Source organism: Parastagonospora nodorum (assembly GCF_000146915.1).
Source record: "Parastagonospora nodorum SN15 chromosome Unknown scaffold_9, whole genome shotgun sequence".
NCBI lineage: Eukaryota > Fungi > Ascomycota > Dothideomycetes > Pleosporales > Phaeosphaeriaceae > Parastagonospora > Parastagonospora nodorum.
Genome location: NW_001884557.1, coordinates 1,321,815 through 1,333,432, shown reverse-complemented (window position 1 = coordinate 1,333,432; position 11,618 = coordinate 1,321,815). Strand labels below are relative to the sequence as shown.

The 11,618-nt window shown below is 39.9% G+C and overlaps 3 protein-coding genes across 3 annotated transcripts; 2 read left to right on the top strand and 1 right to left on the bottom strand.

The window, feature by feature from the left end:
- Positions 1-5,793: 5,793 nt before the first annotated feature.
- Positions 5,794-7,011, top strand: SNOG_06687 (hypothetical protein; the record flags this gene model as incomplete). The annotated part of the gene is made up of 2 exons (XM_001796997.1): positions 5,794-5,875; positions 6,056-7,011. The coding sequence occupies 2 exons, from the start codon at positions 5,794-5,796 to the stop codon at positions 7,009-7,011; spliced, it is 1,038 nt and encodes a 345-aa protein (XP_001797049.1).
- A 661-nt stretch (positions 7,012-7,672) lies between these two features.
- SNOG_06686 (hypothetical protein) lies at positions 7,673-9,786 on the top strand (the record flags this gene model as incomplete). The annotated part of the gene is given in 7 exon segments (XM_001796996.1): positions 7,673-8,011; positions 8,061-8,144; positions 8,164-8,751; positions 8,808-9,033; positions 9,105-9,575; positions 9,628-9,693; positions 9,740-9,786. 7 exon segments carry the CDS (start codon positions 7,673-7,675, stop codon positions 9,784-9,786), a joined length of 1,821 nt encoding a protein of 606 aa, XP_001797048.1.
- Positions 9,787-10,028: 242 nt separating this feature from the next.
- On the bottom strand, positions 10,029-11,467 carry SNOG_06685 (hypothetical protein; the record flags this gene model as incomplete). Its single annotated transcript, XM_001796995.1, has 3 exons — positions 10,029-10,058; positions 10,087-10,642; positions 10,683-11,467. 3 exons carry the CDS (start codon positions 11,465-11,467, stop codon positions 10,029-10,031), a joined length of 1,371 nt encoding a protein of 456 aa, XP_001797047.1.
- Between the last annotated feature and the right edge of the window lie 151 nt (positions 11,468-11,618).

The following is an 11,618-nucleotide window of genomic DNA, read 5'->3' as shown; positions in this document are numbered from 1 at the left end:
CACTAAAGCATTTATCCCCAGAATCTAATCAGGTATCTATATATATTAATCTATGTAATGGAAGAGAAAGTAAGATTAGAGCACTGTCTGTATAATCTGATATTGCTTATTGGGTACTTACTATATTTCTCTTTTTTACTGCTGGCCTCTATACTAAATATAAGGCAGAGACTGCTAGTTTTTTAAGTTACTTATAGAACTATCTAAATTAGCTGCTAATGCTAAAACTACTAAGATTCTTACTATATTAAAGCAGTTCTAAGTAAAGTAACTATACTCTCTATAGCATATATAATCTCTATTATTACGCTTTACCTAAAAGAGCTTCTTAGAGATCTAGTTCTTAATTAATTTTAAGCTTATACTTTTACTCTACTAGGTCTAACTAGATACCTTAGATTCTCTACTTATATCTACTATAGCTACTATAACTATTTTAATATTATTATCTTTATTCTTTACTAAATAATATAAAGATATTTATATATTCTAGTTCTAGTTCTCTAAAGCTACTATCTTAAGATTAATAGTAATAGATTAGTATTTGCAGATCTTTATATTATAATTAGACTAAGATATACCTCTATATAAAGTAACTTAGCATAAGGCTAGATTTAAGAAATGCTAAAGTCTATTAAGTTTCTATTTACTATCCTAAAGAGCTCTACTATACTAAATTAGAAGAGACTTAAAATATAAGAAGAAATTGCTAAAAAGCTTTTTCTTACTCTAATAGAGGCTATTTAGTATAGCCTATGCTTATTTCTTACTATAGATATTACTATAGCAAAATATAAGATATTCTATAAATAAAACTAGATTCTAAGCGCTATTATCTTTCTCTAATTTATAGTAAGAAGCTACTTTTTTCTAAACATTTTACTAAAAGATTAGCTTAGATAAACGTATATTAGTTCTAATAGTCTCTAATAAAGTCTAAGTTAATTATAAGCTTATATATAATAGTAATATGCTAAGCGCTAAAAGTAACCTTATTCTCTAAGAGATAGTGTCTTCTACTAGAAGCAGTTTATGCTAAATTAGCGCTTATTTAGTTATAGAGTAGATAAAGATATTCTCTACTTCTCTAATATTAGAAGTTACTATAGTTAGAACTAGAGTTATTATAGAAGCAGAATAAGCAGTACTTAGTATAGCTATTAGAGTAAGTAAAAGACTTAAAAAGTTATTAAAGCATGCTATAAAGTCTTATAGCGCAGTATTAATAGAGCTAAGTTAAGTTTTAAAGATATTTAAGCAGGCCTCTATCTAGATAAGATAAGTCTAAGAGTTATAATTAGAACTTTACTCTTTAGGTTCTAAGTTAGATTAAGAGTCTATTTAGATACCTTTAAAGTTTAGTTATATATTAGTATAAGAAAGAAATATAATTATTATAAGCTAGCTTATAAGAATAGAATTTATATAGTACTAAATAAAGTTATATTTCTTATTAAGAAGGTATCTATATATTGCCTATATATATTCTAATTACTAACTAATTAGATTTAAGGCGCTAATAGAAAAGTCTCTAAGTATAGGCATAGCCTATACCTTAATAGTAATTAATAAATATACTAAGCTAGTTTAAGCTAACTTAGTCTAGACTGCGCTTAGCGCGTAAGAAATTAGCTATATTAGCTATAGCTATAAGCTTAGAAAGAAATTTATATATAACTAGCTTAAGTATATACTTAATAACTATATTCTTCTTAGTTAGAGTTAAATTTATTAATTTAAGCTAGTAATCTGCCTAGAAAGGTTATCTAGCGTATTAATAACCTAGAGTTACTTAAGAGACGTTATAGATAGCTATAGCGCATTGCATAGAGAGTATTATATCTTATTTAAGAGCTTAGAGAGTAGTTTATATCTTATATTTATTAAAAGCATTTATCTAGTGCTATTATTAAGGCATTATATAGATAAAGTAGTTTTAGTAAGAGCTTAGCAAAAGTAGCTTACTAACCTATATAGCTTACTAGCCTATAAGATACATTATCTATTAAAGAATATATTTATTCTAGACTCTAGCTTAATAACATATATCTATAATAATCTCTTCTAACTTAAAGACGTACGCAATTCTAGAATAGAAGACTATATCTAAGCTAGAAACTTAATAATTTAGATATAAGAATATAGAGCTATTAGAGTAATAGTAGAGAGATCTTAGAGTAAATAAATTATATATCTTAAAAATATTGCATAGTGCCTAGATTTCCTCTATAATCTTATCTCTTTTTAGCTACTCTAATAATAAGATATATAGTAGAATAACTAAGAGAACCTAATAAGCCTATAATAAAGAGATAGCATAATTATAGCTATTCTATTAGAATGCTATAAGTAATAGATTATTAAAATAACCTACCTATACTAACGGTTAGCCCTTCTATATATATATAAATTAAGCTAAAATAATTACTATAGAGAGCTACTACTATTCTATAGCATAAAATAAATAGGAGCATCTTAGTCTATCTATAATTAAGTACCTTATTTAGCAATCTAAGAGAGTAAGAATTAACAAGAATTACTACTATAGAATATAATGCCTATAGTAAATTAAAATTAAAATGCTAGATATATAGAACTCTAAGAATAAATAATAAAGAACTTAGTAAAAGAATTACTATTAATTTCTATAAGTATAAGAAAGATAGTTTTACTAAGAAGAAGAGCTAGATGCTAGTTATCTGCAGATATACTTAATTTATATAGAACTTTTATTTTAAGGATAATAGACTAGCTTACTTAATTATATAACTTCTAGGCCTTTTTATTTAGTTTATAAAGAAATAATTTAATATTATAGTTATAGTTATTAAGATAGATAATAAGATTATTACTATTAAATAAGAAGTTAAGAAATAGTATATATCTCTATTAATTAGACTTAAGCTCTTTACTTTAGATACTTAAGCTTAGAATAAAGAAGTAGAGTATTTAGAAGGTATAATAAAAGAGAAAGTATACGCAATTTAACTAGATGCAAATCTTCTATAGAAACTCTAGCTAGAGATTATAAGAGCAGTAGTATATCTCTATAATTAAATACTAAATTACCTAAATAATTAGAAGATACTCTATAAAGTATTCTTTATACGCGCTACTGCTATAAATAGCATAGTTACTAGACTCTAAAAACTAAACTAATCTTATTTAAAAGTATATAGATGTAAAGCTTTTATAATAATAGATAATATCTACTAAGAAAAGTTAAAACTATAGAGGCTTAATCCTAAGGCTTAGATTAGTTACTTAGTAGAATATAAGTTAATAAATATCTACTAAATATAAATCTCTTCTATAGCTATAATAATTAGCACTTATAATATAGTCTTTAATAAAGAAATAATTTTTAATAGTAAAACTAAGAATCTAATAGATAATCTTATATATAGCACTCTTAAGAAGATTTTAGCTTAAGTAAGAATAATTAAGCTTCTAAGAACTTAGAGCTAATAACTAGAAACTAAGACGTTCTATAAGGATAATATAACGTAGAATAAGAGTCTGCATTCTTAGAGAACTATATACTACTAAGAAAGAAAGGTTATAGATATATATCTAATACTACTACTAACTTCTCTACTAGTAGCCTTACTAGTTCTGAAAGATAATAAATAAGAATATCTATAAATATATCTATCTAACTAATATTAATAACCTATCTATAGGCTGCTATATTTATAGCTAGCACTAAATTAGAATATATTAGCTAATATAAAGAAAAGCTAATTAATAAAGCTTAAGTAAAGAGACTACTCTCTAAAGAAATATTAAAACCTATTAAGTAGCTAATAATTAGATAGCTAGTATTAAAGAGCTTAAGTTAGTTTTTATAGATAAGAGATATAGCACTAGATATAGAAGTAGAGAGTATACTAAGATAATAAGAAAGAGCTTCTATAAAGAGTATAATATATTAAGTAACTTAAGATATAAAGTAGTTTATAATATAAAGTTAAAGATACTAAACTATAAGAATTCTAGGTCTTATCTATATACTGCACGCTTTAGTTAGATTCTATTATTCTAGTATATCTTAGTATACTAAGCTTTTCTAGTCTTACTAGTACTTGCTAGTACTCTTACGTAATCTATTTCTTAGCGTTCTAACTTAGTCTTACTACTTAGTTATAGAACTTTAGTGTTTATAAGATAGAGCTTCTAGTTATTTAATTCTAGATTGTAATATATAGAGGGCAGAAAGAGATATCTATATAGGTAACTAAGTAGAAATAGATTAGATATAAATAAGAGCACTACTAATATGCAGTAACTATTATATATAAGGCTATAATAGAAAGTAATATAGAGCTATCTAATCTATTACTACTTAAAATCTTATAAAATTTAATTATATAGTTATAGAGCTATCGTATAAGCAGCTTTACGCGTTTTAGTAGAGTAGCTTACCTTCTAGTATAGCCTACCTTCTAGTAGAACACGTTAACTTGTGTGTTCGGCTAACTTATAAGGTACGTTATTTTAAGATAGCATTATAGTTTATACGTAGTATTCGCAGTGCTAAGAAAAAGTAGCTAGCTTACTAGTTTAGCCGGCTTGCTAGTAGAATACGTTAGCTAATTGAACTTTACGCTACTAGAACTGCAACATAGCACTGAAGAAGCTCCGCAAGCAGGGCGAAAATTTACCGGTATGCGCGAACACAGCATCATTAATGCAAGACGGGTCGGGCAGACCCTCTGCCGGCGCCTCGTTCCGGCCTGCAGCTCGTTCCACCCCTCGCGCAGACAGACAAGACATAGCGCACGTCTGAGCAGGATTCCGTTCTGTGGTGGACCCTCTGCGATTGCAGACGTACATCCATCGAAGATCACCTATAGGATCGATTCCAAACGCAGCTAACGCGAGGTTGAGCTTACCCGAAGCCCCTCACCTCACCATTCAGTTGAGGCACATGCAGATCTTTACCTTACGGGCTGTCTACCTCACCGATCAGTTGAGACATGTGCGGATCTTTGCCTCGCAGACCGTCTATTAGTAACATAGAGTTAATCTGCCCTATTTGCAGGACGGTAAGACACAGCCGACAGATCCCGAGCTTACCACTGCCTAGCTTTTCTCCCGTGAATTAAATTGCTTGATTGTGCCAAGCTTCTACCCGATAACCCTTCTGAGCTGGAAAAGGCTTATCAGAGCTTACTCATACAACAGAAAGAAATCTGACATGCGGCTGCATCAAGCGCGAGCCATGTTCTTATCTCCAACCTTGTGATTCGCTCTGAGGAGTCCCCTTGAGCAATTGCCGGTCTCCTGTGATGATCGAATCCGGCCTGTATTCTGTACATGCGTATCTAGCGTAGTGGCATGTCGTTGATGGCAAAGGTGGATGATTAGATGTGATGTTAACATTGGAGTTTCGTTCAACAATCTGCGCTCGCGTGCCAGAGACTTTTGAAACAAGAGTGCACGGATGTCTGGATGGCACGAGTCAGACGAAAATGGGACTCTCGAGGAGGACGCGCATTTTGCGGCGAATTGTCACAACATGTGGGGATCCCTTTTCTTGTTTCATCTTACTTACCAGACCTTTTCCACCAAGCCACCAGCCCTCAAATTGCCTTCTTTGCTAAGCATGAACGTGGATGACAGGTGAGGATGAGTCTCGGCCTCTCCTCTGGCGTGAAGTAGCCAAACAGATTCCAGGCCGATCGAACAAAGATTGTCGTCGTCGTTGGTGGAACAGCCTAGCTGACAGCACGGCAAAGGGTCTGTGGTCAGAAGAAGAGGATGAACAATTGATGCAAGCAGTGAACAAGTATGGTACGGATTGGAGGACAGTTGCACGGGACGTCGTATCGAGAACACCGGACCAATGCTCAAGTCATTGGAGTCAAGTCCTGTAAGTGCAAATTCCACGAACAGTACTCAGGAAACACACTTACCGGTCCTTTGCATCACCTGCAGTGATCCGGACATCAATCACTGTAGATACACAAGCCAGGAGGTATTGAGGTCTCGATCTGTCCCACACCCAATGGGAGCGCTAAGAAATTGCAGGATGGCTTACTACTACACGAAGTACTTAGTTATGGCACCAATTGGGCCATGATTGCCACGTCTCATGCCCCTCGAAGAACTACGCTCTCGCTCAAGAATCGTTACAATACCCTTCGCCTACGACACGAGAACATCAACAGAACCAATGCGCAGGACAAAATCCCTCTCGCCACTATAACGCAGCCGAACAAAAGACATGTGCAGCAGCCATTAGAAGTTCAGGCGCAAATGGTAAACAACACTTGGAATGATAACGCAGCTCCTTCACGGGGCTGTGGAGAGGCTGCAAGCGAAAGGAATGAGCTCAGTGGCGAAAACGATAGCAGCGAAGATGAACAACGTGATGTTGGTCTTCCAGCGTTCGGAAACCCTGATCATTCGAAGAGTTCGAGCCGGTCAGCCACTGGTTCGCTGCTGCCTCCGACTCCGGGAAGTTGGTTGGGAATGCTTGACCAGGATGGACCATTCAGCGCCCTGTTCCCGAGTGATGAGATATACTCGATGATTCCAATCCTTGATGAAGATAAAGCAATCCAGCCCTTTGAGCAACCGTTCATTCCATCAGACTCGCCTGTCTGCCTAGCCACTGGATCGCCTTCACTCGGCGATCAAACCGGTGGAGCGAGGACCTGTGGCTTGAACGAGACTCGTGGCAAATCTTGCTTCCAGCCCAATTCCCCTAGTATTTCCAGGAATCATGGTGTCAATCAGCTTTCAGGTGGCGACCTTGCGGAAAACATGAGTCCAACATCAGCAGGTCAGGGGCTATCCACAGTAGCTTCTGAGACACAGTCAGCCCCGGCTCTTCAGCAGGCTGACACGGTCGGACTAGGACCTAGCGCATCGGGTCAGGATTCAGCCTCCTATCTTATCTCGGTAAATCTGAGCTGCACGGACACACAGCTTGAAAGGGTTATGACAGCTTTGGCCAGAACTGGGGCGTATGTAAATGTACAAATCGAGCGAGCACTTCAGTAATGATGAGATTGAATCATGTTAAGGTTTTCGCCAAATTTCATCATCCGTGGCTTGCATGGAATTATCTATGATGGCACTGTAAAACAGCCGCGGGAAAGATCTGCTGAAAGAGACTTGCAACAATGATGCCGAGGAGTGGTTGATGCAATGTTCTAGAACAGTCTGGCCAAATTCCTGATAAGCCTGAGCCTCAGTCCACGTACATGTGTACTAAGATAGCAGAAGCCCAGAAACGGATAAGACTACTGGATTTAGTGAAGTCAAACAACATCAGCCTCCTTCAGTAAGGCATATAGAAAAAGTCCCTCGGAGTCCGCGCAAGCCACATGCTTGATATGGCTCCAGCCCCGAGAAGGATTCCAAGCCCACAAAGGCGTCAGCTAGAGGCCCTCTATCGTGTTGGAGTATTGCCTTCGTTCGCCTTCGCATCCAAGCCAATCTGACTACACTGACCAATGAAGGTAGGAAGAGACGAAGATGGGAGATGGAATCTTTCGAGATGATCCGTGGCTTGCGGTGAGTAGTAGTGTATGAGAACGAGCCAGGCAGGCGCAATGGGCTACATGCAGCATTTAAAACCGGGTCCCCCTCTATGACAGACGTGAGAGCATCAAATCTTGAGGTCCAGAATTTGCAGTCCTTCGCGTTTTTTCAACCCATCATGGCTTCCTCGTTCATATCTTCTGGCCTTATGTTGGCAAGTGCCATAGCCCATCTCTGTGTTACCACTACCCTGGCTAGCCCTGTGGTGATCCGATCTCCGGAAAAGCTTGAATTCGACTATGTGATTGTCGGTAGCGGTCCCGGCGGTTCGGTCATGGCCAATCGGCTCACTGAACTCGTTGGGGTGTCAGTAGCCATCATCGAGGCAGGAACGTGGGCAGATGAGAGTGTTGGCAATCTCACGACAGTGCCCGCATACGATGGAGCTTTTCTTTTGAAGAGCTTGAATCAAAAACCCTCTGCCGTTGACTGGGGATTTGTCACAACTCCACAATTGGTGAGTCATTTTCCGAGTCCAGAAATCCCGTATGGTAAACCATTGAAAGCTGACTGGACAGGGCGTCAACAATCAGACCATCCGCTATCCAAGAGGTAAAGTTGTGCGTATCTTTAAATCCCTCGCTGGTAGTGTAAGCTTACCATGGACAGCTAGGTGGTAGTTCAAGACTCAATGCCATGGCATGGGGTGAGTCTTGCCGTGGAGCCTTCCAAAAATGGGCCGATGATGTGGACGACCAATCGTTTACCTACGACAAGATTGCGCAGTACTACAAGAAGCCTGTTCGTTTTGTTCCGCCTCGTCCCAACACTCGTTTCTCAAATGCGACTCCTTCTTATGACCCCACTCAGGTCCGCTCAAGCGGTCCGATTGGTGTAACTTATGCAGCCTACGCTTATAGCTGGACCACCTGGCTTGCTACCATGTTGGATGCTGCAGGGTTGAAATCCACCAATAGTTTTATGGATGGAACCCTGAATGGCTCTGCCTGGCACATGTCGGCAGTCGACCAGACTACGGGTACTCGTTGTTCAGCGGACGTCGGCTATCTGCGGCCCATTCTCGAGAAGAGCACACTGTCAATTTTTGACAATACTCTGGCTGAACGTATCATTTTTAATGACAAAAAGGTTGCCACAGGTGTACAGGTCAGCTCCAAGAACGGAACGTCTATTATCCGAGCCAACAAGGAGGTTATTATCGCCGGCGGCGTATTTATGTCCCCGCAGTTACTGCAGGTATCTGGGGTGGGGCCCAAGAAGCTTTTGGAAAAAGTACCATATTCCTGTAATAGCTGATCGACCTGGGCGTTGGTCAAAACATGCACGATCAAGTCTTTGCAGACATTGTTTATCGAGTCAACCTGCCAACCGGGTCTACTTTGGGCATAACTGAGGCAGACATCAACACATACCAGAAAAATGCCACTGGGCCTCTCAGCAACCCCGGAGGAGAGTTTGGTGGGTTTGAGAAGATTCCAGCCGATCTGCGCTTAGGTTTCTCTAAAGATACGGCACAAAGTAAGTTAACAGCCTCCACACGACCCTCAAGCTGTCTAAACACAGAGAATGGAGCTAATTTAGTACGCAAGTTCTCCACTCCTTCCCTAAGGACTGGCCTGAGATCCAATACCTATCACTTCCCCAGTTCCTTGGCGATCTCGGCACGACGATTCCCCCAAAAGATGGTCATAACTATGCTAGTCTGATGGGCACACTCATGACCCCGACATCCCGCGGTAATGTCAGAATCGCTTCTTCCAGCATGCGCGATGCACCACTTATTGACCCCGCATGGTTGACCACCAAGGCTGACCTGGAGGTCATGGTTGCTATTTTCAAGCGGATGCGGCAAATCTGGACGGGCACCGCAATCCAGAAAATTACTGTCGGCGATGAGGCTTGGCCTGGGCCTTCCGTAAAGACAGACGAAGACATTGTCGCGTTCCTCAAACAGACAGCGACGCCGATGTCCCATGCAACTTCGACGAACAAGATGGGCAAGAAGAGCGACCCTCTTGCGGTTGTAGACAGCCAATGTAAAGTGCTGGGAGTTAAGAATTGTGAGTGGCCAATGCCCTGGTATTGTAGCTGATGTGCTGACGTCCAATACAGTGCGAGTCATCGATGGTTCCGCAGTCCCATTCCTACCTCCAGGCGAGGCACCGCAATCTGCGATCTGTGAGTAATATTAGCCACCAAACTAAAACGTTGCTAATTTGCGTAGATATGCTAGCCGAGAAGATAGCGGATGTCATGAAGAAAGATCATTAGAGCGTATAAACAGTTCTCGTGCTTGCTTTCTAATCAATCGCTACTCTTTCAATGCCTTTTAGTACGAATACATTCATTTATAACGCAAACGTATCTCTTCTTTGGTATTATAGAAATCAGAAAGTATTCAATTCAATTTCGGATAAAGCTTTGCTAAGATCTTAGAGCTATCACAGATATTTATTCCCAATGCACATCTAGACGATGTCCTTTTATTTCTCCATTGAACCATTCAATTACTTCTATGTGCTGCTGTTTGATCCTCGCACCTTCTAGAAGACCTGTATCAGTGGAACATACAGCCGAGATGGTTTCGTACAATTGTCGCATTGCCAAGTTCTTTCCAATACACCCTCTTAAGCCCACCCCAAACGGCATCATATTCATCTCCATTTTGAGTCTCAATGGGTTTCTATCATATCTATTCTCTATCCAACGTTCTGGCTTGAACTCAAAGGGTTCTGGAAACACGTTTGGGTCATGGTGAAGGGTGTATGCAGCACAGCCGACGACAGTGCCAGCTGGTATAGCATATCCCTCAACGTTCAAGGCAGTCGATGGTGGAACGACACGGGTGAGTCGGGTGGGGTTGGCCATGCCCAAACGAAGGCCTTCTTTGACAACCGCACGGAGATATGGAACAGTTTCAGGGTCGAGGGGGCCAGTGGAAGCCTTCTGATGAGCCTCGAGCTGAGCGATGAGGATGCGACAGATACTGGGATTGACAATCAGATGGAATATGATCGTGGTTAGAATTACAGCCGTAGAGTCTGCCCCAGCAAATGTGACAGCTTTGCACTGTGCAGCTACCTCCGAAGGGTCGATGCCTTGCTGCCAGAAGACGTGACTGGTATGTCTGATCGGCTTTATGGTCAGGTCTGTCTTCAAGACGAGACATGACCCCCGAGATAAATGAATCGAGCTTGCGAAATGATTGTTTCACTTCATCATCCGAGGCCAGCCTCGTAGATAGAGAGTAGACTCTTGTAAAAAGCCATTTAGGGAGAAGGGAGAATCGAGAAAAGGCGACGATGGCAAATATGAAGGGATTTGCGCTCAGCTTATGATACTGCTGGTCTCGTGGAGAGAGGTGGTCGATCTCTCTGAAGCCGCCGTATGGTTCTCCGAGCAGATACTCAGTCACGACGTCAATGGAGAGACGTGCGCATATATCTACAAGGTCGAAGGATATACGCTCTTTCTTGTGTTCTTGAATTAGATGGATGAATCGGGAAACTGATATCCCTATGACCTGATCGTGTTCACAGGCCGAGCGAAGGCGGTTAGGGGCAAAGAGGGATGCAACAGCCTTTGCTCTACGGTCGCGGTAGATAGTGTCGGTAGAGGAGAAGATTGATACGATAGGGCCTAGGTTGAAGTTGCTATACCGAGAGTCTTTAGGAAAGCCACCCCCGGAAACGTATATATCGTGGAGAGCGCTGCTGTCAGCTATGGAGACACTGTTCGGACCCACGCGGAGTACATCACTGCGGTACCGGTGATGGAGAGACCTGATAACGCGACCTTCCACTCCAAGATAGCAAATTGTGTAAAGGAATAGTGAGCTGGTGGAGGCAAAGATGGGTCCAGGCACATGACGAAGTGGGTGGACAAAGATTCTAGCTAAAGACCGAAAGAATAGCGCACAAGCAACCAAGGTGAGCAGCGTACCGAAAGCCATTACAATTCCTAGACAGGAGCTCTTGGTTCGTGCATTGCGCCATAAGGAGGTCTCAAAATGTAATGCGTAAAATTATACTCGGGGCTGAGGTGTGATCAACCGGGGTCAGGGTCGGGGCAAGAGTCGGTTGAAGCCGACAGGGTATCACAAT